Below are 27,753 nucleotides of genomic sequence, written 5' to 3' on the forward strand. Positions count from 1 at the left end.
ATTTATAATTCTACCTTATTAGGTAATTTATTTTTCTTCTATCATTGTTGCCTTGCTAATTAAGTAACACTGTAATAAACATATTTGAGTTTACACACACATTTTCATTTTCATTTTTCTTTAGGATAAATTCCAGGGAATATAATAACTGGGATAAAAAAATATAAATATTTTGGGCGCCTGGGTGGCTCAGTCGGTTAAGCGACTGCCTTCAGCTCGGGTCGTGATCCCGGGGTCCTGGGATCGAGTCCCGCATCGGGCTCACTGCGCAGCAGGAAGCCTGCTTCTCCCTCTCCCACTCCTCCTGCTTATGCTCTCTATCTCTCTGACAAATAAATAAATAAAATCTTAAAAAAAAATAAAAAGATGAGTGTTTAAAAATATATATATATATATAAATATTTTATTTTCACAAACACATGTAGTATCAAATTTCTTTCCAAATGGGTTACAGCAATTTACACTGACGAGTAATGTGTGATGATACCATTTCACTGCAACAAAAGAATACAGAAGGAAATTTCAAAATACTATAGAGCTCATTTAATGGATATAAAAAATATCATTGTTTTATTTAAAAAAATTTTTTTTAAATAGGGAATATAATCATTTGTTAAAGATTTGGAAGAGTACATAGGAAAAAGATCTGTCTCCTACCTGGTACCTTTAGCCCAGAGAGAAATGCTAGTGCTTACCAGTTAACATATACCCTTACAAAGATAATTAAGTATTTATGAGCATATATGTATATTTAGCCTTCTCTTTTTCACAAACATGGATAGCCTACTGTTTTAGAAGGTATTTTGATTACCAGTTAGATGATCAGTTTTCTATTTGCTTATTTACACTAAATATCTCAACCCCCTCACCCCCACCATCATCTGGAGGCTTGGCCTTCCCCTCTCCTTTTTTATTTTTTTAATTTAAAAATAGTTTTAAACTTACAGGAAAGTTGCAAGATTGGTATGAAGAATTCCTGTATCCCTGTCTCCCAGATGCCAAATTGTTATCATTTAACCACATCTGTTTTACACACACACACACACACACACACACAAAGTGTATATATTATAGAGTCTTTGAATGACATGATGCCCATCACCTCTAAATATTCCAATGCGTATCACCATAAAACAAGGACAGTGTCCTAAATTACTATAATACAACCCTTCCACTCAGGAAATTAATACAATACTAACATCCAACTCAAGACTTCATTCCAATTTTTTTAAAAAGATTTTATTTATTTATTTGACAGAGAGAGACACGTGAGAGAGGTAACACAAGCAGGGGGAGTGGGAGAGGGCAACGCAGGCTTCCCACCGAGCAGGGAGCCCAATGTGGGGCTTGATCCCAGGACCCTGGGATCATGACCTGAGCTGAAGGCAGACGCTTAAACGACTGAGCCACCCAGGCGCCCCTTCATTCCAATTCTGTTGACTGTCCCAATAATTTCTCTTTTTTCCTTTCTGATCCAGGTTGCAATCCAGAAACATGCACTGCATTTGGTTTTCATACCTTAACAATTTTTTTCTAACTAGAACAGTTCTTCAGTCTTTCCTTGTTTCATGAACTTGATAGTCTTAAAAAGTATAGGACTTTCATTCTGTAGAAGGACCTTCAACATAGGTCCGTCAATATTTCCTCATAACCAGACCCAGGCCATGCATTTTTGGCAGGAATACTACAGAAATGATGCTGAGCTCATTTCAGTGTATTTTATCAGGAGACATACCATAAATGACCGGCTCTATCATGGCAATGTTAACCTTAAATGCATGGTCAATTTGGTTGCTGCGACTTTTCTTCACTGTAAAGTCACCATTTCCCCCTTTCTATTAGTATTTCATGTGGAGATATTCTAAATTACACCAATATGTGTTCCTCATCATACTCCCATCTATCAGCCAGAGCATCCATTGATAAATAATACATATCAACTATCTTTAAGGTGGTTGCCAAGTGGTGATCATCTGTGACCACTGTTTCTTCCACATTTGTTATGGGGCATTCTTGTGTAAGGAAGAGCTTCCCTTCTCATTTATTTGTATTAGTATGCACTCATAGATTCTCATTTTATTCAAAGGGTTGTAACTTGAAACTCTTGCTATTTAATTTTGATATTCACACTATCTCAGGTTTAGAAGGCCAAAGCTTGCCTTTCAGCCTTCACAGGGGTTCAAAGAGCTAAGCAATACATGTATGTGTAAGCATATGTATACATATATATTTATAACTTATACAACACACATACATCTAACTTTTTCCATATCTGTGTGTACATTTATGTTGGTGTCACACACTCATGAGTTCATACTAATACTTTTTTTTTAAGATTTTTATTTATTTATTTGAGAGAGCGAGAGAGCACAAGTGGGGGGGCGGGGAGCAGCAGGCAGAGGGTGAAGCAGACTCCCCACTGAGCAGAGCCTGATGCGCGGCTCAATCCCAGGACCCTGAGATCATGACCTGAGCTTAAGTCCGACGCTTAACCGACTGAGCCACCCAGACACCCCTAATAATTTAAATTCTAATCTAACCCCCTCAAGATTCCATCTAGCTTTCCCTCTTTCCATATTTGTAAATCCCTTCTGAGACAGTGGGGAAATCAGGCTTTTGTTATCTCCAATATATTTACTTATTGTTTAATCAATGAATGTACTTGTTCAGTGTAACCCATTTCCTAACTTCAGCCACCTCCTCCACCCACCCCGCCATATCCCTTCCCCTGGTCACTCTGCTTCCCTGCACTGCACAGCAGCCACCTCCCCATCACCACCGGATCTGACCTCCTTTCTTCATTCCTCACACACTGAAAGCGGCCACCACGGCACAGCACTTCTCCCCCCTCAGTACCCCGCCTCCCTGAAGGGTTTCCATATCAGGAGGAGAGAAGCCTAAAGGGGAAGGGAAACGGAAAGGGGAAGGTGAAAAAGGGAAGGGGAAAGCGGGAACCTAACGTTTAAAAATAGCATATGATGAGTATACTTTCCCTTCTTATTTATTATAGAACTTTACGACTGTATTGTATTACACTGCAGTAATGTCCTCGGGACTTCTTGGGCAGTGTTAAGGTGCTAAGTTTATAATTCTCAGGCTCATTTTATAGTTATTATTTCTTCTCTTTCATTTTTCAATTTCCTCAAACATTTCCTATCCCTTCCCTTTTAAATTAGCTATTTCTAATGTGCTACGGGCTGAGAATCCAAATAATCAATGTAGTAACAGGTTGCAAAAGGTAAAATAAATATACTTATAGTCAGAGTTTAAGAGCTCGTCCATGACTAATAACCTTGAGCTCTTTAGAGCATGAATTCAATGATTCTTATTTAGCTGCCCAGAAGTTCTTTGTCTATAATCCTCAGGTAGTTATATTTTAGATAATTCAGGTTGCCTAAATAAATTGATCTCCAGAGAGTTGAGATGCAAATGTTATTTTGAGGAAGTATTCTACAAATTTCAGTTGAGTAAATTTTCACATTGGTTCAAAGGAAAATTCTCTTCCCCTTTCTAGAAATATTTCAGCTCTCTCAACTCTTGAGAAGAATTTGAGATTAAACATATTCTGACCCCCTAGTAAAGAGATCAATAGGCACACATTCATTCATTAAATCATTTAATAATATATAATGAGTGCTTACTATCTGATAGCCATTGTTCTAAGCATTTGAGAGGTAGCAGTGAATAAGATAAAGTCCCTTATCTCAAAGAACTTTAAGTCTAGCTGGTGGGGGCAAACAATAAAGCCTGGTAAGTGGAGAATGATATGGAGGCATTATTTGAATAGTGTGATCAGAGAGAATTCTAATTTCATTTTGGTTGTAAATGATTAACCTCCAACAGACTCTTGAGCAAGGGAAGAAAACTGGCAACCAACTTATCTCAGGGAAGGAACAAATTAAGCTGGGAACTTCTGATACACATGCTTTTCCAGTCCGGTACTTAGGGGATCTGGCTGCTTTTTCCCCTCTAAATTTGTTCTCTGATAAACAACAACAAAATATGTTGATAAAGAAAGAAATGGAAATGTTTACATCCTACTTGCTCTAAAAAGGAGAGGAATGATTACTTAAAATGTAGTCATGTGTCAGAGATCAGTTAGTACAACCATCTCACTTTAAGGATGAGAAAACTAGGGACACCTGGGTGGCTCAGTCGGTTAAGCGGCTGCCTTCGGCTCAGGTCATGATCCCAGGGTCCTGGGATCTAGTCCTACATCGGGCTCCTTGCTCAGTGGGGAGCCTGCTTCGTCTTCTCCCTCTGCTTGCCACTCCCACTACTTGCTCAGTCTCTCTCTGACAAATAAATAAAACCTTAAAAAAAAAAAGGATGAGAAAACTAACTAAGCTTCAGAGAGGGGAAGGGACTTGCTTAAGGTCACCCAGGGGCAGAGGCAAAGCTAGAACATAAGTTCCTGATTTTTGTCTCTGACATTTTATATTTACAACATCCTATTTGAAGGGTAAAGGAACAAAATACTTCAATACTATGCTAAAAAAACTCTCTCTTTCCTACCTGAAAAGGATGTGAAGATAAGAACCAAGGCCAGTTAAAATATGCCACCATGCATGAAACTGTGTGGCAACACCTATGATAGGTGGCACCTTCTTTCGAAAGTTCCTGTGTAAAGAGGGGGAAAGAAATCACCGTATTATTATTTTTTTAATATTTAGCAACTAATGCTGACAGCCTTTGAGCAATTTGAAATGTTATTCTCAGATATGGCAATTATTTAATTTCCTTAAGTCTGCTGTAGTCTGCATATTGTTTTCCAAAGTATATTTTGAGGAACAGTGTTCCTAGCAGAAGTTCCATGAAGAAATGATTCTGTGTTCAAAGAAAACATAGAAAATAGTACATAGTTTATTGCCCTCTTGGAAACTGCAATGTCTATTAATAGAATGAAGGCTTTGAGAAGTCCTAACAGAACTATACATTTCATTTTTTTTAAGGTAATGTACTAATGGACAGAACCCTTTCTTCAAGTAATATCTTACTAACACTTTATGGAACAAGTGTTTCCTGGAACACAATTTGGGAAACATTGGTCTACTTAGCTATTCACTCAAGAAACTAGATACATGCCTTTCCTTGCCCTACACACATTCATCATCTTGATGAGCACCATGCAGTCTACAAAGTACTTTTGTAAATACTATTTCACCTCATAGTGAGTCTTTGAGGTGGCTATTAATTAGTTTTGCTTTACAGATGAGCAACCTAAAATTCAGAGACTGGGTGACCCAAGTCACTCAGCCAAGGCGCAGCTGAGTCTCAAATTCTACATCTTTCGATTAAATGTGTACCATATTAATATTCTCATTTATTAGAAGGGAAAAAAATCAATGTAAAACTATTTCTGTAGATACCCCATGAAGTTTTGAGACAATTACCATCTCTAAAAACCTACTTTATTTCTTAGTGGCTCTTACCCAGAGGAGAATGACTTATCTCAGCAGTGTAAATGCTCTCTCTAATGGGGCTTCTGCTGGGTAATACGGATTCAGAACCACTCATTCAGAACTTAGTTTTCTAAGCAAAGTATATTACTTGTTTGTTTGTGTGCATTTAAAATATATATTTACTTATTTATTATGGAAAATTTCAAACATGTGCAAAAGTAGGCAAAATTATAATGTACCCATTATCCAGCTTCAACAATTATAACTTACAGCCAACCATCTAGACTCTCATCCACTTCCCCCCTTCCATATTTTGAAGTAAATCCCAGATATTGTATCATTTTAACTTTAAATATTTCAGTATGTGTCTCTAAAAGATTAAAACCTCTTTAAAGGGGTGCCTGGGTGGTGCAGTCGGTTGAGTGACTGACTCTTGGTTTCCACTCAGGTTGTGATCTCAGGGTCATGATCTCAAAGTCATGAGATCAAGCCCCAAGTAGGGCTTCACACTGAGCGTGGAGTATGCTTACGATTCTCTCTCCCTCTCCCTCTGCCCCTCCCACTTGTGCTTGCTTTCTCTAAGTAAAGAAACAAATCTTAAAAAAAAAAAAAAACCTCTTTAAAACATAACAATACCATTTTCACATATAAAATATTAACAATATCCCTTAATATCACAAAATATTCAATTATTGATTAAAGTTCCAATTCTCATAAGTTTAAAATTTTGTTTTGCAGTTTGTTTGCTTGAATCAAAATTCAAAAAAAATCAACACACTGCATTTGGTTGATACAGTGTATCTCTTAAGTCTTTTATTTATTTTTAAATATTTTCTTTCCTCTTTCTTTCTCTTTCCTTCTTTCTTTCTTTTTCTCTTTCTTCCTTCCTTCCTGAGAGAGAGAGAGTGTGCCCATGGGGGGAAGGGCAGGAGAGAGAGAGAATCCCAACTAGACTCTTTGCTGAGCACAGAGGCTGACACACAGGGCTCCCTCTCACCAGCCCACAATGATGACCTGAGCCAAAATCCAGAGTCGGACACTTAACCGAATAAGCCACCCAGGCGCCCCTTAAGTCTCTTTTAATCTCTATGTTCCTCTTCTCTTTCTTACCTCCTCTGCCATTTATCCTGTAGATTTCCCACAGTCAGAATTTTGCTGATTGCCTCTGTCTGGTGCTTTTCAACATATGTGTTTATGCAAAACTTTAGGGCACAGAATTTTGAATTGGAAGGACCCACTAGTTTAACCTCTTCAACATGTTCATTTTATGTAAACTGAGGCCCAGAAAGATATTTATCTTAGTGACAGACTAAGGTCCACAGACCCAAAATTCAAACTCTAGTCAATACAAAATTGCTGACAAGATGGTAAAAGAAACACTTGCCTTTCTTAGAAAACAACATTAAGTATATTAAACTACAAAATTATATGCATGTATCTTAGATGCTTCTTATAAATCATTAGTATTTTTTCAACACAGCAGATTAGGGAGATTTCAGAGGCCTAATTAACATCTGATCAACTCTATAATTCTGTGATGCATACACATAAAAATCCCTACAGATATTATGAAATAGTCTTAGGTCCAAATTTTTAGGTTAATTAAACAAGTATTGTCAGAATTTAACTTCAACAATGGCAAAAATTCACTTCATAGCACTAATAATTCTATATGCCTATGAAATTTTCTGCTTAATAGATTGCTTCCAAAAATATTTCTTAAAGACTGAAAATATATCTTACCTCAGTGAATCACAAAAGATGTTATCTATGTTCCATAATAGAAATCCCATTAAAAATATACCCAAGGATGTATAACCCAGTCCTCTGAGCCATGGATAAACCCTGTGGGGAAAAAAAAGAAAGCAAACTGAAATTTTGTTAAGTCATGTGATGATCAGAACTTGAAGCTACTGCTTTCATGAGAAGGAAAAGTTTTCGTTAGTATTTTTTTTTAAAGCTTTTATTTATTTATTTGACAGACAGAGACACACTGAGAGGGAACACAAGCAGGGGGAGTGGGAGAGAGAGAAGCAGGCTCCTGGCTGAGCAGGGAGCCCGATGCGGGGGCCGATCCCAGGACCCTGAGATCATGACCTGAGCCAAAGGCAGACGCTTGACTGAGCCACCCAGGTGCCCAGTTTTCATTAGTATTAAAAGCAAACCTATCTATTAAATTCTCTAATACATTTGCCTATTACATTTAGCCATTAAAAAAATGAGAAAGAATATGCCATTAAGACTTTGCTAAGTGTTTCAAGAAAGTAAACTGAAGGCCCCCAATAACTTTATCGTCCCCTGGAAGAGGCAGGGGGGTGCAGGAACAGAATTAACACTGAGTCACCTGCTCTGTGTCAGGCAGGCACCATCATCAATTGGATACACAAGCAAATGAATAAAATCTTCAAATAAACCCTATAAGGCAGGTATTAGTCTTTGCACTTCACTGATAAGAAAACTGAAGCTTAGTTGAGTTACCCAAAATAAAAACAGTAGCTTATATATTTTTATAGCTTCAATGATGTATCAGTGACTTACATTTAACTGAATATATTTCAAGTGTACATTTGATCGGTACATTTGTATATATCCATGAAACACTACAATCAAGATAATAAACATATCCATCATCTCCAAAAGCTAGTTTGCATTTTTTAGAATGTCATATAAATGGAATAACACAGTATATCCTCTTCACTGTATGGCTTCTTTCACTTGGCATAATTATTTTAAAATTTGTCCACGTTGTTATGTGTATCAATACTTCCTTTTCTTTAATCGCTGAGTAGTATTCCACTGTATGGATATATGACAACTTGTTTTATCTGTCCAAATGTTGGTGGACATTTATGTTGTTTCAATTTTTTCTGTAACAAATAAAACAGCTATGAACACTGATAAGTAAGTTTTTGTATGAGCGTATGCTTTCATTTCTATTGGGTAAAAAGCCAGGAGAGGAATAGCTGTACTGTACAGCAGGTGAGTGGCAGGTGAATGTTAAACTTCTTAAGGCACTGTTAAACTGCTTTCCAAAGTGACTGGATCACTTCACATGCCCACCAGCAGTGTATGAGTATTGTTCTATATCCTCACCAACCCTTGGTATAACATGGGTATTTTTTTTTTTTAATTTTAGTTGTACCTTGTAGGCGTCAGTGGTATCTCACTGTTGTTTTAATTTGCATTTCCCTAATGACTGTTTCGGAACATCTTCTCATGTGCTATTTGCCGTCCATGTATCTTCTTTGATAGTCTGCTGAATCTTTGTGTATTTAAAAAAATTATTTGCCTCTTATTGAGTTGTAAGAGTTCTTTATATAGTCTAAACATTAAATCCTTTGTTGGATATATATTTTGTATTTTCTCCAAATCTGTGATTTGCCTTTCACTTTTTTTTCCCAAAGATTTTATTTATTTGACAGAGAGAAAGAAAGAGTGAGCACAAGCAGGGGGAGCAGCAGGCTCCCCACTGAGCAGGGAGCCCAACATAGGGTTCGATCCCAGGACCCTGACATCATGACCTGAGCTGAAGGCAGCCACTTAACTGACTGAGCCACCCAGGTGCCTCTGTCATTCTTTTTTAAAATTATTTTAGTTCTTCTAGATCCTTTGCATTCCCATATAAATTTCAGAATCAGTTTCTTAATTTTTATCAAAAAGCCTGCAGAGATTTTGATTATGATTGCATTAAACTTATAGATCAGTTGGGGAGAACTGACATCTTAATAATATTGAGTTTTCTAATCCATGAAAATGGTACATCTATCCATTTATTTAGGTCTTCTTTAATTTCCCTCAGCAAAAAACTGTTCATTGTAGTTTCCCATATGCAGGCCTTACATACAGTTCCTAAATTTAATCCTTAAACATCTGATGTTTTTTGGTGCTACTGGAAATTGTATTTTTGAAATTTCACTTTTCAATTGTTTGCTGCTAGTATATAGAAATATGATTTTTGAATATTCCTTTGAATTTCATGAACTTGCTGAATTCCAACTTACTACTTCTAGTAGTTTTTTGGTACATGTCCTATGACATTTTCTGTACATGATCATGCGATTTGCAAATACTATATTGGACAAGCCTTCAACCAGTGTAATGTTGAACAGAAGTGGTGATAATACATATTCTTGTTTTATTCATTTTATTTTATTTTATTTATTTTTTTAAAGATTTTATTTATTTATTCATGAGAGACAGAGAGAGAGAAAGAGAGAAGCAGAGGGAGAAGCATGCTCCCCGCTGAGCAGGGAGCCCGATGCAGGACTCGATCCCAGGACCCTGGGATTATGACCTGAGCCGAAGGCAGACACTTAGTCATCTGAGCCACCCAGGTGCCCTATTCATCATTTTAAAGATAACTTTTTTTTTTTAACATTTCATTACAACATGTGTTAGATGCTGTAGAGTTCACAAGTTAAGAAAGTTCCCGTCTATTACTAATTTGTAAAGGGTTTTGTTTTTAGTTTGTAAATAGCTGTTGAATTTTATAGAATGCTCTTTCTAAATCTACTGCTATCTTCATGTACTTTTTCTTTTTTTTAAGTATGGTGAACAAGAATACATTTTCTCAAATATTTTCTTATTTTTAACTGTAAGTATTTGTACATAAATGAATGAAAAAGGGTAGTTTAAAAACCAGGAAAGCACAAACCTGGCTGTGCATGGAAAAAGCATTATTGCCACTGTTTGAGAAAGGTTCTCAGAGAAGATCAGGTTAAGAGAGTCACAGTCTGTCTTCAGCTTTTCAGAGTTTATCATAACCCCATTTAGGGGAGGCAAGAATGAGTCCCAGGAAACATAGGGCTCAACACAGTGAAGGCATCTGGCAGGGATGCAGTGTGGGCCAGGTGCTGAGATGTGACAGAATATGATCAACGGGAGTACAGTACTCTCTATTTTCTGCGTCTAAGCTTACTTACCGGGGCCAATCTTCAGCTCTCAGCAGTAGTTCAAAGCAAAATTCTTCTGTGGGGTGAAATGAATGTCTTTGGTTATCCAGGCAGCAGGGTACAGAGGAGAGAGCAAGAATTTCATCAACACACGATCCCTACAAGCTAAGTAAATAAGATTCTGGGGACAGACTACCCATTATTATCAGGTATGAGAATGTGTAATACAGAAGGCCCTCAACATATCTGGGTCTGGAGTCACACTGCTTCATTCTGGACCACCTTCCTGACCAGTGTATAGCTATCATCTGAGAAATTCTTTCCCTACCTCTTCACCCTGAGAATTGCCTTTACCTCTCTCAATGTTAGATTTCCTATGTCTTGTTATCTCATGTTCTTCCTCCTTTTTGGTTTACTCTCTCACTATACATCCTTCAGGAGGTTTCTGAGTAATAGTTTACAGGCTATAGCTTTTTTTTGAGAACTCAAATATATGAGTTGATAGTTTGGTTGGCTACAGGATTCTAAGTTAGAATTCTAGAATTCTAGCTGCCAGTTTTGTTTTGATAAGCCGCAAACCATTCTGATTCCTGATCCTTTGTATGTATTTCTGCCTTCTAACTCTACAAACTTGTGGAATCTTCCTGTCAAGAATTCTGAAACTGGCATTGGGTCTATTTCAACCCATTGTGTTGAACAGCTAGTGGGTTGTTTCAATGTAATAATTCATGTCTTTCAATTGCAGGATATTTTCTTAAGTAATTTTGGTAATGATACCTTCTCTTCTATTTTATCTGCATTGTCCCCTCCCCTTTTTTATGCTGGTTCTTGTATCTGGCCCAGTAATATTGAGTCTCTTCTCCATTTCTTTCTCATCATCCTGGTAGCACCCAGGTGTGTAGGTGTGTGTGCGTGTGCTTCTGCCTTTTCTGCTGTGAAGCCCACAGACTGGAGGAAACACTTCACTGTTTCTAGAGCAGTGGTGGTGAGTGGGCCCAAGGGTCCTTAGGCCTCATGCTATCTTGGTTACTCTGGACCACACCATGGGTTTAGTGCCTTTCCTGTGGTAGATTCTTACTGGTGGATGGGGGATGATGGACCATAATGCAGTCACAATGTGTGTTCTGGAGAAGGAATTCCAGTGGCTTATTTAACTGTAGCTTTCTAACCATTCACTTCAGTTTTCCATTTTACCGTATTTTTAGTATCTTCGGGGGAGTAGGAGATTCTCTGAATGTTCCTTTTTTTATACTGCATCCTACTCTTGACTCACAGATATAGTATATTTCTAGAAATATGAATGGATTAATGATATTTGTTGTTTTGTTACTTTTGAAGTTTTCTTCTTCATGCGTAAGTTGTTTCTTCTAAGTTGATTTTTTTTCCCCCTTATTTGTTTTGGTCTCTTTCATACTGGATGCATTCATCATGTCTGGCACTGTTTCCTCATTCTTAAGAATGGGAAAATAAAAAGGTGACCGACCACAAGCTCTAAGCATGTGGTTGAGGCCCTTTGACTAGTAACCTTTATTATAGGGTTATTTTGCTGGGCCAATTGTTAGGGAACCCCCAAATCAGTATTGTTAGGTCTTTTAGGCTTCTCATATTCCCTAAAAGAAGATTCTCTCAGTTTTCTGCTTAGAAGGTTTTACATTCAACATTCAAAATGCGTAAGGTCATTCAATTTCTCTGATTTCACTGTGGTATTCACATGCTCAGTTGTGGCTGGCAAAGCCCAATCTAGAGACATTGTTCACCCTTACCAGAGAATAGGCCTATACAGGCTCCTGCAGTTATTCAGTGGTATGGAGTAGGTGAGGGGATGTAAGCAGTTAACAGCCTCTTAAGGCTTTTAACCAGTCCTCTTTATTTTAGACCCCTCTTCCATCTGCTTTTCCAAACTGTCTGTTGCTGTTAATGCTTGATACTCGATACTTGAGAAAATTCTGATGTAAATTGGAGGTTCTTTGTTTAAAATTCGGCTTTCTTGGATTAGCAGTAATCCATCTATTTTTCAGCTCTTAAAATTTTATTGAGTCTTCTTGTGGGTTTATGCTTTATAAATGAATTCCTTTGTTGGAGTTTTAGTAGGGTTTCGGAAGGGAGCAAAATTAGATTGAAGATGTTGATCTTCAATATTATATGTTTTCTTTTCATTAATGTCTGACCTTTAGTAGTCCCATTCTTCATTTCTATGTGGACTGAATCTATTGATCCTTTTTCTAATTATTGAAGTTGTATGCTTAGTTCATTATTCTTCAGTTTCTCTACTTCTAATGTAAACATCTAAGGCATAAATTTCCCTCTAAGAACCAGTACTTTGTAGTACTTTCACTATGATTACTTTATAAGTATTATTTCTACTGTGATTTTCTTTTTCTTACTTGTATTTACAAGTATGGTTTTAAGTTTCCAAATATATGGGCTATTTTGACTAATCCTGTTTTGACCTAATTGTACTATAGTCAGAGAACATGTTATACTTTAAAGTTTGTTGAACTTTGCTTTAAAACTAGTGTCTGGTAGATTTAATAACTACTCCATGCATGCTTGAGAAGACCAAGCTTCGTTAACTTAAATATATTATATCAACTTGTTATTGTATTATTCAAATTTTGTCTATATCCTTGTTCATATGGTTACTGTGTTAAAATATTTCAGCATGATGGAACATTGATATACTTCTCTTTGTAATTCTGTCAATTTTTGCTTAAAATTTTCCATACACGGTTTAGAACTGCCTTTTTTCCCCTGGTAAATCAAATCTTTTAATAATAATGTAGCAAACACATTTGTTTTAAATAATGCTTTAATTTTTTTGTTATTAAAATAGCTAGTCCAGCTTTCTTTTAGTCAGTATTTGTATGGCACATATTGTTTTTATACCCTTTTCTTTTAAAAGTACTGTGTATTTATGTGGATTTTTTGAGACTAATCAGGTGGTTTTATTATCAAATGTAATAATTCTACGAAAACTCAGTAGTATTGTAGTATTACTTTCTATCTTAAAGTCTTTCAGAGCTTTCGGCAGACAGCATCTTAAGCACCAAGTATAAACAGCTCTACTGATCTTAAGTGCCAGTTGTGACCAATTTTCCTACAAATGAACTCTTCCTGCTGCAGTTAAATGGCCATTGCTAGTCAGGTGAAGAGAATGTCTGGCTCTCCACTCAAGGTATTAAAGTAATGCTAAGTAAATGAAAATAGCCACATAAAGCTGCATGACATATCCAAGCCAAGGCTAGTAACAGTATCTTAAAGAAGCATTTAGTTAATCAAGTCCTGTCTCCCTCTTTGGATTACATAATACAGCAGTACTAGCTAGCTAGAGTCTAATATGGCACTTTTGTAGCATAAACATATAGTGCGAAACACTGACAGCATCAGTACCTGCTCTAACACCACTCCAGTGTTTACCTCTCGGTCCAGCATGCTGACGATAATAGTTTTAATCATTTGACAGTGAGGCATGGAGACAAAGGGTTAAGGCTATATCTTAATATATACAAGCATTCACTTCAATTAGTATATTGCTTTCTAGAATATAACTGTTGAAATATTCTCATTTTGTGATATTAAAAACAATGGAATTTCTTTTATTAAAGTCCAAACCATCAGTGATGGGAAAAGTACAATATAAAATAACACATATGAAGCCACAATGTTCAGTTACAATTTAAACTAGAAATTACTAACTACACATAGCTGCTTTGTTTTTGGTTTCACATTTTGGATCCTAGTTCATTCCTATTTACAACTGGTACCTGCTGAGAAAAGAGATACAACTCTTAAGCTATGTATATTTTGTGGTGGGTGTGCAATGTACTGTGTATTTATGTTTTAATCACGCTTTTTATGAATATCACATAGCTGGATTTCTTTTCCCTGCTTGAGAGTTTTTGTTTTTTAATTGCTTAGCTTTGTCCATTTATATTTACTGTGATTATTAATATGTTTTGAATTATTTCTACCCCTTTAGTTTCTGCTTTGTGTTTGTTCTGACTTCTCTCTGCTTTTTTTTTTTTTTTGGTTTCTGCTAGCATTTATTTGAGAAAATTTACACAAAAATCCCCAATCCAACATTTACAAGTGAATCTGTAGAAATCCCACATGCCTCTTTCCGTTAAACAAACAGAAAAATGGCTTATGACAGGAGTTTATGACAATGATATAACAGCACCTAAACTGTATCATTCCTATCTATATTATATAGACTGTGTTGAAAAGGCTCAAAATGGAGGAAAGCAGATAAAATTCCCATTTTTAAAGCTGATCTACTCTTGCACTAGCCTTCTATCAAAGACAAATAATTTTTACTTTTTCGATAAAATCAAGGTGTAATTATCAATGAACTTTAAACCGAAAGCACAAATGTCTGAGTTGGTATTTTTGGCATGAAAGTAAAAGGGAAGGACATGGAAAAAATCCCAGTTTCACAAAGTCACATTCGGGAACAAAAAATCAGTAAAATAAAATATTCTCCTCTCCTATCTTTTCTTTGCCATTTTGTCAAAACAGAAGAATATAACCAAATTAAGAACTGTCATTGCTTCTGAAAAAGGGGAAAGGCACCAGTCAGAAACATGAGTTTCTTATTAGGCTAATGGTACAGAACAAAATTTGACCTTTAGACCCCTAAAAATGGATCTGACCCACAAATTTGGTTATTCTCTCCCCTACTGGGATGTATCCTCTGTCATATACTCTATGTAATACCACAGGTGGACTTTCTCAACATCCACTCTCCTTACGTTGAGGATTCGGTCGCCAGAATCTCAGAAGCCGTACCTATCAATTCCTACTAGCAGATGGCAATGTTGCACAAATTAATGAAAGAACCACTCTGCCACACCAGAAGAATTCACACAAGGGTGGAGGGGGGACCGCTTTGGGGTTCAGAGTAGCCGGAACATTAACAGAAGAGCCTGAGATTTTAACAACATCACTCAACTCCCTCTTCTACTTTTGTACTTTACCCTGGTCATCACAGCAGTGTTCTCTGTTAATGCTAATACACCTGCTTCTTAACTGCAAGCTATATGCCCTAAGTTCTGTAATTCTTGCCACTGCACTAGACAAAGCCCTGTAACAGTCAGCAGGGGTTAAAAGAGATTACAGAAAGGACAGACTCCTATCCACTTTCCTGGGCAAAATGGACTAATTTTCTAGTGACAGTATTTTTCCTAACTGTTCACAAACACAATCATTTGTATCCATACCTTTGCTTACTTAATGGCCTTTAGGCACCTTGTATTCCCACAGCAATTCTTGGCTTTGCTTTTGCAACATTCATTTTCAAGTATTTACTCTATTCATAATTCTCCCAGATGTGTTATTTTTTTATACCCCCTATGTCTTAATTTGCTAGATGGAACACATAAAGGACAGGAATTAAGTCAGTGACTGGCCACATAAAAAGAGTTGGTAAATTTTACCTATATTTTCCTTGCTAGAAGTTATATTAAAAACTCAAGCAACCACATATCTGACAAAGGACTTGCATCTAGGGTATATAAGGAACTCTCGAAACTTAGTAGAAAAAACAAGCTAATTAGAAAGTGGGCAAAAAGGAAAGGAATAGATACTTCATTGAGGAAGATATATATAGATGATAAATAAGCACATGAAAAGATGTTCAGCATCATTTGCCATTAGGAAAATGCAAATTAAAACCATAATGAGGTATTACTAGACACACCTATGAGAACGACTAAAATAAAAAATAACAACAATAGCAGATACTGGTGAGGATTCGGAGAAATTGGATTGGTCACACGTTGCTGGTGGGAAGGTAAAATGGCAGTCACTCCGGGAAAAGAGTAGGACGGTTTCTTACAAAAATAAACGCGTGCTTATCATACAACCCAGCATTTGCCATCTTGGGCATTTATCCCAGAGTAATGAGAATTTATGTTCATGTAAAAACTGTACATCAATGTTTACAGCAGCTTTAGTAGAAACGGCCAAAAACTGACAATGACCCCAAGGTCCTTCAATGGGGGAATGGTTAAACAAAACTGTGGTACATCCATACCACGAAATACTACTGAGCAAAAAAAAAAAAAAAAGCAAGCTATTGATAACATGCAACAACATGGATGGATTTCGAGGGAAATATGCTGAGTTTTAAAAGCCAATCTCAAAAAAGGTTACATACTATATGATTCCATTTATAAAACATTCTTGAAATGACAATAGTAGAGATGGAGAACAGATTAGTGGTTGCCAGAAATTGGGACTTTGGGGAAAAGAAGGGAGGTGGCTGTGGTTATAAAAAGGTAGTAGTACAGGGATACGAGAATTGAGACTGTTCTGCATCTTGCGGTGGTGATCACACAAATCTACACCTGATAAAACTGCACAGAACTAAACATACATAAATACACAAAAGAGGTTCAGGCAGTTGAGCACAAATATGTTAATTCTCTAAAATGAAGTCCTCTTTAAGAGTTATGTACAGTTCAAGGCTCAATTCTATGAGGTGTCCCATCTATCACCCTTTTAAGAGACATAAATTTATGAAAGGATATTACCAGAAGCTATCTAAACATTTCAGCTAAGGGTCAAGAGAAAGTGAAGTGTGTTTTCACAAAGAAATCCAAAGAGGACAATCAGAATGAAACAAGTTCAACATGGTCATACAAACCTTGGTAAAGGAACTAAAGTGGAAGCCCAAGCTGGTGAGCGAGTAGGAAAAGGAAAGAAAACGTGGTTCAAACAGATCACAGGAGGAAAGCCAGTACAAATGCTGACTTTGACATCATCTAGGTAACCCCTATTTTTTGTCATAGGTGACTCTAATAATAGTCCTATTGTTGCAAAACCAGTCCAAATGCTACCAAGTTAAAAAGAAGTCCCTCATTGACTTGTTGGGTGTCGGTGGTAACCCCTGTCCTCCCACACCAAAAGAGATCAGTTCTGGCAAGAAAGCTTCAGTGTGCCTTGACGGTGCTGTTAGTAGGATGCCTTAGGTCAGACATATCCCAGTGATGTTCAGCTGGCTGCGATACAAGGTGGGAGGAGACTGGGCCTTATTACTCCTTCAACTTCTTGGCCTTGAAGAAGCGACGCAGGTAGAAGACCTGCCAGGTGGCTAATCCAATGAGGCAGAACACTGAAAAGATGCTGAAGTACAGGACCCGAGTGTTGACTCACTGGTATCTCGCATCTCCTCCTCTCGCTTCTTCATGTAGGCAAAATCATTAACGATGGATTCTGAAAGGTCTTCTAAGCGTCGGAGCTCCACTTCTAAAGATTTGAGCTTCTCAACCTTGGCAATCTCTTCATAATTTTTCACCTCCACTCCATGCTTCATGTCTAGAATCACGAGTTGATCAGGTATCCGCCCTGTTCCCTTGCCCTGAAAACACACTTCAAACATGTCATAATCTTCAGTGGTAAAGGCAAATTTCCCCTTGGTTGCATCTTCCTTGGAGTACAGAATATGACCAGCAAATCTGTGATCTTGAGGTGGGTTCGCAGGCCGCCAGCGCCCCCAGACTGGTACCACGGTGATTTCGTACGTGCCGGTCACCAGCAGGTCCTTGTGGATCTCCTCGCGGAGGCACTTGCAGGAGTTAAGCGGCGGACGTAAGGAGATGGCGTGCACCAAGCTGGGGCCGAGTAGGAGGAGTAAAAGCAGCAGTGATAACGGGCAAGGGTCACGCTGAGCTGGTGCGCCAGACAAACCAGACATGGTGCCGGAGACTGTTCACCCCCTCGGGCCTCTACCGCGCCGGAACTGCTCTCTGCTTCCCTTTTTACCCTTCTTTTCCTAATTTCTTTTGGACTCAGTTTATTTATTTTTTTAATTTTTTAAAAATTTTTAAAGATTTTATTTATTTATTTGGCAGAGAGAGACACAGCGAGAGAGGGAACACAAGCAGGGGAGTGGGGAGGGAGAAGCAGGCTTCCCACTGAGCAGGGAGCCCGATGTGGGGCTCGGTCCCAGGAATCTGGGATCATGACCTGAGCCGAAGGCAGATGCTTAACGAGTGAGCCACCCAGGCGCCCCTGGATTCAGTTTATATAATTCCATTTACTCCCTCATGTTTTTGAAAGTCACTACAAAATCAATTACTGTTTCTCATGGTTATCAAAAACACACATGTAAAATCTAAAATCAATCACTGTCTGTACCTTCTTCCAAAATAAAAAGGACCTTAGAAACTAACTATGTAACGAAGATTATCCTCTTGTATCTCATATTATTTTGTCCACCACTTTAGTTTCATTTAAAAATATATCAAGGGCGCCTGGGTGGCTCAGATGGTTAAGCGTCTTGCCTTCGACTCAGGTCATGATCCCGGGGTCCTGGGATCCAGTCTGGCATCAGGCTCTCTGCTCCTTGGGAGCCTGCTTCTCCCTCTGCCTCTCATGAATAAGTAAAATCTTAAAATATATATATATATATATTTATATCAAAATAGATATTAAATAGTCACAATATTTTGTTCATATAATCCCACAGGTTTATCATTTTTTCTCCACCAGCTAAAGTAGTTCCTAAAGGGAAAGTCTTTTAGTCAGGTATATTAGTAAACTTTCTCCATTTTTAAAGTTTGTTTTAAAATGTCTTTATCTTGTCCCTGTTTTTAAAAGATATTTGGGTATACAATTCTAAGTTGATGGTTAATTTCTCTCAGCATTTTGAAGATAATAGTCTACTGTGTTTTGGCTTTCATTGTTGCTGTTGATAAGTCTGTTGCTGACTATTCCTTTGTTAGTAATATATCTTTTATCTCTGGATGTTGTAAGATCTTTCTCTTTGGATTTCAGCAATTTCAGTATGCTTTTTCTACATTCAACTGCAAATAATACCTCTATTTAGAGCAGAAAAGAATTTAATATTCAATTCCAACCAAAATGATGAATGAGCAAGGATTAGGCTCTCTAGGAATGACTCATGAACACTACCACAGAATTATCTTGCCAAAGTAACTTTTTTCTTTTTCACATCTAGGAAGCCGGAGAATTGGGAAGCCTCTGGACCACTCTTGCACCCAGCATCATATTGTAACCTTAGCTATAATTCATAGATCAGGAAGCTATCATCACACTTGTTTCCAGAGCCATGATGCATACCTTAGATCCACTCTAGTAAATGGATGCCTTACATACTACCATTTCTCGTCCCCACTTAACTTGGTTCTGAATTCAGTCTTATGTGAATACATGTGATTGGCAGAACCTGAATGTATCTGGAAACTTATTGGCAAAAGTAAGGGAAACACAGCTCTTAGCTTTATAGCATCTACATTACACCTACTATCTCTTTGAATATCTATTCTGTCCCAATTTTTTGCTATTCTTTCCCTTGGAACTGCAATAAGAAGTGTTATTTCCCTATAATGCTTTCTGGCTTATTTCTTTAGACTTGTCTTCCAATTTAATTAATTCTATCTTCATCTGTGTCTAATCTACTTTTTAGCTTATCCACAGAGTTTTTTATTTCAATATTTTTTTAATGTTAGAAGTTCATTGATTCTTTTTCAAATCTGGAATTTCACTTTTGATAATCTCCTGTTCCTTGGTCACTTTTTCATTTTCTCTTTCATTTCATTAAGTATTTCCTAAATAGTTACTTTATATTTCAGCATGTGATTTGGGGGGTTTATTTCTACTGATTTGTGTTTCTCCTGACTGGTTTTGGAATTGATTGGCACACTTGTTTGATCTCCATCCAATCTGCACAAATCCTAAGGGGCTTACATGAAACTACATTTCTTTAAAGATAATTTGCTTTTGCTTCTCTCAGATATACTGGAGCCCTAGGAATGCTGGATCAGTTTAAGATAATTTTACACCTTGAAGTTTCCCAAACAATAAAGGTAATGTGTATTTGAATCCAAAATCTGTGGGAAGGCAGAACAGTGACTACAAATTCAGAGGGGAGTCATTTTTCCTACATAAAACTAATGCTAAAAGACAAGGTGCCTCATAACTGCTCATGATCTCAGAACTTATTTGTCAGTTTAGTTTTCAACTCCTTCTTTGCATTTGATGCTTTAGAATTTTCTTTACATTTTTTTTAGTTCAGCTATGCATTTAAAAGGATGTTTGTTGTGCTTTATCCACAATTTCTACATGTTTTGTTATAAAAGAGATTTTCAGATATATCTTTTCATAGTAAAAAAACAAAAACAAAAAACAAGTTCTAGAGTTTCAATCTGATTTTAAAATATCTTTACTGATAAGCACTATTCTGAGTTCCAGAGGTTACCATGATAACGAAAACTTCAAGAAACATAAGCTAGATGGACAAGACAGATAGGTAAACAATGAACAATACTAAATGAAATGATCACCAAAAGAAGCTGTGGCAAGACAGATAAAAGAAAGATGTTTTATCTCCTAGGACTTCCACTGTTACACACTTTTTACAGATCTGTCATTTGTGTTTCTAAAAGTATTGGTATCCTATCTTTTGGACTTGATTTAGGCAAGAACTGCTTTTTTATGCAGTTTTATTTTATGCTTCTTTACACTTCCCTAAGGTGCCTAGATTAAAAGCAGAATAAATTAGGAACTTCTGTTTCTGGGAAGATGAAACAGACACACTTTTCCCTGTTCCCCCTACTAGGTATAATTAAAAATCCTGAATATTACATAAAAACAAACATAAGACGACTCTGAAAGGTGGAGAGAAGGCCAACTGGCTAGAGACTTTGGGACCTGAGTTACACTACAGTGATAAGTTCCATGTGTTTTCTTTTTGCCTCAAATATCCCAGAGTTGGAACTGAAGATGCTAGCAATTCAGAAATGCCACTAGGTACAGACAAAAAAAAAAAAAAAAAAAAAAATCCTAACAAAAGCCTGCTCTCTCTAGCCAAATGACCAGAAAAGAGGCAGCCTAGCAAGAGTGAAAATTTACATAGTAACTATTATTCTATAGCCAAACACCCCAGAAAAAACTCTAGCCTCACCCCCATCCATGCTGCAAAGACTGAGTGGGGAGTCTAGACTTCCTTCCTCATTGGGTCATAAGAAGGCGGGACTATAACAAAAGATCTAGCATTCATGTTATTGGTGTCCTGGAAGGAGAGAGAAAGGGAGGGCTGAAAAAGTATTTGAAATAATGCCTGAAAACATTCAAATTTGGCCAAAAAAACTCCTCCCCCCACAACAACAACAACAAAAACACTATAAACCCACAGATTCAAGAAGCTGAGCTAACCTCAAACAAGTTAACCCAAAGAAATCCACATCAAGAAGACACATCACAGACAAAATTTTAAAAACTAAAGACAAGGGGAAATCCTGAAAAGAGTGAGAGAGAAGCAACACCTTTCCTATACTATAGGAAATAAAAAATTTGAATGACAGGATCTCTCATCAGAAAACCTGAAGGCCAGAAGAAAGTTGCACAACATTTTTCAAGTTCTGAAAGAGAATTGTCAACCTAGAATTCTGTAACCAGAGAAGAAATCAAGATACATTTTCACATGAACAAAAACCTAGAGGACAATGCCAACAGATCTACCCTAAAAGAATGGCTGAGGAAGTTTTCTAAACAGAAAGAATATGAGGAGAAGGAATCTTAGAATGTTAGAGAGGAAGAAAGAGAAAAGAGTAAAAATATGAATAAATATAATACATTTTTCTTTCCCTTTGAGTTTCTAAATTACGTTTTATGGTGGGGCAAAAATCATAATACTGTCTGATGTAGTTATAAATGCATGTAAAATGCATTTTTTAAGTGGTGCAAGGTGCACTGCTGTAGGTTAAATTTTTCCCCTCAAAAAGGATATGTTGACGTCCTAAGTCCCAGTACCTCAGAATGTGACCTTATTTGGAAATAGGGTCATTGCAGATATAATTAGTTAAGATGAGGTTATACTGGAATAGAGTGGGCTCCTAATCCAATATGATTGATGTTCTTATAAGAAAACAACCATGTAAAGACATGGAAATACAAGGACAACACCATGGCATAACAAAGGCAGAGGTGGAAATTATGTGGATAAAAGTCAAGGAGTGCCAAACATTGCCAGCAAATCACCAGAAGCTAAGAAGTAAAGGATGGATTCCCCTACAGGTTTCAAAGGAATCATGGCCATACTGACACCGTGATTTCTGACTTCTAGCCTCGAGAACTGTGAAACAAAAAATAAAACTATAAACCAATATCCTTCATGATTATAGATGTAAAAATCCTTAACAAGTATCATTTGGCAACATATAAAAACAATTTTATACCATGATTAAGTGGGGTTCATTCAGAATACAAAGATGGTTCAATATTTGAAAATCAATCAATGTAATAACACCATACTCAGAGACTGCAGAAAAAAGCATATGATCAAATCAACTGATATTGAAATGTCTGACGAAACTGAACAACTTCCTCAACTTCATAAAGAACATCTACAAAAACCATACAGCTAACACTGCACTTGAATTAATGGTGAAAGACTTAATACATTTCCCCTAAATCTGAAAACAAGGCAAGGATATCTACTCTCACCACTCTTATTCAATATCGTCCTGGAAGTTCTAGAGAGGATAATAAGGCAAAAATGGAAATCAAAAGCACATACATTAGAAAGGATGATAAAAACTGTCCCTATCTGCAGCAAATCTCAAAGAATCTATAAAAGTCTTCTAAAACTATTAAGTTCAGCAAGGTGGCAGAATACAAGGTAAACATAAAGAAAACCAACTGTATTTCTATATAATAGTAATGAACATGTGGACACCCAAATTTAAAAATAAAATACCATTTACAATTGCTCAAGAAATGGAAACTCCAAAATGTCAAACAAAATCAAAGATGATCAAAATAAATGGAGAGACACAAAATAATAAACACAAAATAAATGTGTTTATAGACTGGAAGACTCAACATAGTAAAGATGTGAATTCTTTGCAAATTGATATGCAGGTTTAATACAATTCCTATCAAAATCCCAACAAAAATTTTAAATATACACATATTTAAATATATATTGTAAAATTTATATGGAAAGACAAATGAACCTAAACTTAACCTTTTTTCAATTTTGAAAAGAACTGAGAGGAATCATTAGTCTACATGATTTGAAGAGTTGTTTTATATATAGCTACAGTAATCAAGAGAGTGTAGCACTGGTGGAGGGAGAGAGACACAGATCAATGTAACAAAATAAAAAACCCAGAAATAGATCCACACAAATATATATATGAATCATTTTTGAGGAAAGAGCAAAAACAATACAGTGGAGAAATTTCAGATAGCCTTTTCAACCAGTGGTCCTGGCAGTTGGACATTCATAGGTTAAAAAAAAAAAAAAAAATGGACCTTGACCTAAGCCTTATACCTTATATGAAAATTAACTAAAAATAAATCACGAACTCAAATGTAAAATGTAAAACTATACAGAACTTTTAGAAAAAAAAAAAAGGATAAAATCTACGGTTAGGGAGAGGGTCCTTATATTTGACACCAAAGTATGATTCATAAAATGAAAACTGATAAATTGGACTTCATCAAAATTAAAAACTTTTTTGCTCTATGAAAGACTCTGAAGAGTATGAGAAGATAAGGTATAGACTGAGAGAGAAAATATTTGTTAACTACATATTTGATGAAGGATTAGTATCTAAAATATATAAAGAACTCTCAAAACTCAACTGAAAAAAAAGAGAATACCATCAGAAAATGGGTAAAGACACGAACAATCATTTCAACAAAGAGGATATACAGATGGCAAATAAGTACATGAAAATATGTTCATCTTTAGACATTAGGGAAATGAAAATTAAAACCACAGTGAGAGATTAGTGCATACCTGTAAGAATGGCTAAAATAAATAGTGATAACACGAAACGTTGACAAGAATGCAGAGAAACTGGGTTACTCATACACTGCTGGTGGAAATGTAAAATAAAATGGTAGAACCACCTTGGAGAACAGTATGGCAGTTCTGAGAAAAACTAAACATATAACCATGATACACTTAGCAATTTCACTCTGGGCATTTATTCCAGAGAAAGGAAAATTTACATTCACACAGAAACCTATAAACAAATGTTCACAGCAACTTTATCCTTTATAGTCAAAAACTAGAATCAATCCGGATGTCATTTAACAGGTCAATGGTTAAACTGTGGTACATCCATATCACGGAATACTTCTCGGCAATAGAAAGGGATGAACTATCGACAGACTCAACAACATGAACTTATCTCCAGTAAATTATGCTGAGTGCAAAAGGCCAATCCCAAAGGTTATTATATATACTGTATGATTCCATTTATATAATATTTTTGAAATAAAAAAATTATAGAAATGAAGGATTAGTGAATGCCAGGGATTAAGGATAGGTGGTGAGAGGATGGGGTAGGAGAGAAGTGGGTATGGCTATAAAAGGACAACACAGGGATGCTTGTACCAATGGAATCGTTCTGTATCTTGACTCTGCCAATGTCAAATCCTGGTTGTAATGTTGTACTATAGTTTTGCAAGACATTATCAGTGGAGAAAATTGGTAAAGGGTATAGAAGATCTCTATTATTACAATACATGTGCTTCTACAATTACCTCAAAATGAAAAGCTTAATTAAAAAAGGATACACCCAGAAATCATATTATTTATTTATTGAGCACATGCTGTATGGTCAGGTCCCATGGAAATTACTCACATGAATATTTATTATTTAATCTTCATAAACTCTATAAAGATTATGACTATTTCCTAAATCATCTCTCTGGAGTACTGATTCTGACATTGTTTTCCTTAAATAGTGTATTGTAAGAAGGGTTCTGAGTCAAGTAGTTTGAGAAAAAAAAAAGAATTTTTTACTATAGGGATATTTCAAGGCAATATACTAATGTACATTACAAATATTCAAAAGGAGGCCATCATACAGTTTTCCTCAGATTAATGTTGGAACTTTTGTTTTTACAGGATGCCAATTAACACCTTGCTTAAAGAACTAGTATTTATTATCTTATATCACAATAAATGTTGGCCTAAAGTTTTCTATCAATATCACTGCTAGAATTGGGTTTTATGTGTTATTTCAATTTAGGCTATAGATTTATTGCTTGAATGTAATCTAATCATACTGTTGATCCAAACCACTTACCATGTAACAATATAAATAGATCGAAGTACTAATGTGAAGACCAACATTCCATACATGACCTGAATAAGAAAGGAAAAATGAAGTTAGTAAAATCATTATTCTTTGGCAAAGGAAGTATATTTTACCTACAAAAATAGCCCTCTCAACAAAATGTAAATATTATCTTTTGTTACATTTTAAAAAACAGACTTTTTGCAAATATCTTCTCCCATCCACAGGCTGCCTTTTAGATTTGCTGTTTCCTTTACTGTGCAGAAGCTTTTTATTTTGATGAAGTCCCAACAGTCTAATTTGCTTTTGTTTTCCTTGCCTCTGGAAACATAACTAGAAAGAAGTTGCTATGGCTAATGTCAAAGAGGTTACTGCCTGTGTTCTCCTCTAGGATTTTTATGGTTTCAAGTCTCAGATTTAGGTCTTTAATCATGTTTAATTCATTTTTTGTGTATGGTGTAAGAAAGTGGTCCAGTTTTATTCTTTTGCACGTGGCTGTCCAGTTTCCCCAACACCACGTGTTGAAGACACTGTCTTTTTCCCAGTAGAAATTCTTTCCTGCTTTTTCAAAGATTAATTGACCATATGGTTGTGGGTTCATTTCTGGGTTTTCTATTCCATCCCGCTGATCTATGTGTCTATTTTTGTGCCAGTACCATACTGTTTTGATTACTACAGCTTTGTAATATAACTTGAAGTCTGGAATTGTGATGCCTCCAGCTTTGCTTTTCTTCTTCAAGGTTTGCTTTTGCTACTCGGGGTCTTTTGTGGTTCCTTACAAATTTTAGAATTGTTTATCTGATATAGGGTTAGTATCCAAAATACATAAAGAACTTATAAAACTTGGGGCACCTGGGTAGTGCATTTGGATAAGCTTCCGCCTCTGGGTTTCAGCTCAGGTCATGATCTCAGGGTCATGAGATCAAGCCCCAAATTGGGCTCCATCCTCAGTGGAGACTGCTTGAGATTCTCTCTCCCTCTCCCTCTGTCCCGCCCACTAATGCTCTCTCTCCCTCTAAAACAAATAAATAAATCTTAAAAAAAACCCATAAAATTCAACACCTGAAAAACTAATAATCCAGTTAAAAATGCCCATAAGACATGAACAGACAATTCTCCAAAGAAGATATACAGATGGCCCACAGACACATGAAAAGATGCTCAACATCACTTTTCAATTCAAAGTATTATCCAGTATCTATGATTTCTTTGATCCATGTGTTATTTAGAATTATATTACTATATACTATATTACTATATACTATATTACTAATTATATTACTTATATTTAACATAATTGCATTATAGTTAGAAATTATATTCTGATTCTAATCCTTTGAAATTTAAGATGCTACGTGGGTAAGTGTATGGTCAATTTTTGTAAATGTTCTCTAAGGGTTTGAAAACAATGTGCTTCTGCAATTGTTGGATGCGGTATTTTACATTTGGCTTATGGGTCAAGTTTCTTTTTAATTAGTTAATTAATTAATGTCAGGGAGAGAGAGAGAGTGCATGAGCGGGGAGGCGGGTAGAGGGAGAGGGAGGGACAGAATCCTCAAGCAAACTCCCTGCTGAGTGGGGAGCCCGACACGGGGCTGGATCCCAGGACCCTGAGATCATGACCTGAGCCAAAATCAAGAGTTGGCTGCCCAACTGGCTGAGCCCCCATGGGTCAAGTTTCTTAAACATGTTGTTTAAATATTTTATATCTTATATCAATTACTGAGAGGTATGTATTAAAATCACCTAAAATTATAGATTTGCCTATCTTTTCTTTTAGTTCTGCCAATTTTTGCATTATATATTTGAGACATTATATGTATTAGAGATATATACAAATTTTAAATTATTACAATTTTCTGATGAATTAAATATTTTTAACACTATGAAGTAAACCCTTCTTAACAAGAGAGATGCTTTTCCCTTAAAGTCTATTTTGTTCTATAATAAAACAACCATACCACATATACATATAACACAACTATGCTTAGTGTTTGCATGGTATATATGCTTTTCCATACTTTTACTTTCAACCTTTCTATATCTTTATATTTCAGGTGGACTCTTTTATAAAGCCTTGATATGACTCCTGCCTACTACTTGTAGTCTCTCTATAACGGTAGACTCCAACAAATATTTATTAAGCATTGTATTAGACCCTGAGGATATAATGGTGTGGAGTAAAGGATTAATATCAAACATATTCTTGATGTAGGCCTGGTTAAGAATGACCTCAGTCTCCCAGCCTTGAATACAAGAGTTAAGATAAATGGAAAATGTTATGTCTGCTTTGGTTGTGAAGGACTGCACCTAGGTTGGAGGCTTGGGGCCTGCACGAGGACAGTATGAAAGGTGCTCATTATAAAGAATAGTAGGAAAAAGGGACTGTGGCTTCTG

General features: G+C 36.3%; 1 protein-coding gene and 1 pseudogene across 7 annotated transcripts in view; both read right to left on the minus strand.

Moving 5' to 3' along the window:
* The window catches only part of ACER3 (alkaline ceramidase 3), a 163,022-nt gene that overhangs the window by 12,194 nt on the left and 123,075 nt on the right, over positions 1-27,753 (minus strand). For all 6 annotated transcript variants that reach the window (XM_027581223.2, XM_027581224.2, XM_027581225.2 and 3 more), the window contains 3 exons: positions 25,366-25,424; positions 7,146-7,247; positions 4,516-4,620 (listed from right to left, as the gene is read on the minus strand). In XM_027581223.2, the coding sequence (XP_027437024.1) occupies positions 4,516-4,620; positions 7,146-7,247; positions 25,366-25,424 (266 nt within the window). The remainder of the gene's footprint in view (positions 1-4,515; positions 4,621-7,145; positions 7,248-25,365; positions 25,425-27,753) is intronic.
* LOC113915363 lies at positions 14,071-18,016 on the minus strand (annotated as a pseudogene). Its single transcript, XR_003517632.2, has one exon. The product of XR_003517632.2 is annotated as a transmembrane emp24 domain-containing protein 10-like (transcript).

The sequence above is a fragment of the Zalophus californianus genome, chromosome 11 (assembly GCF_009762305.2).
Source record: "Zalophus californianus isolate mZalCal1 chromosome 11, mZalCal1.pri.v2, whole genome shotgun sequence".
Classification (NCBI taxonomy): domain Eukaryota; kingdom Metazoa; phylum Chordata; class Mammalia; order Carnivora; family Otariidae; genus Zalophus; species Zalophus californianus.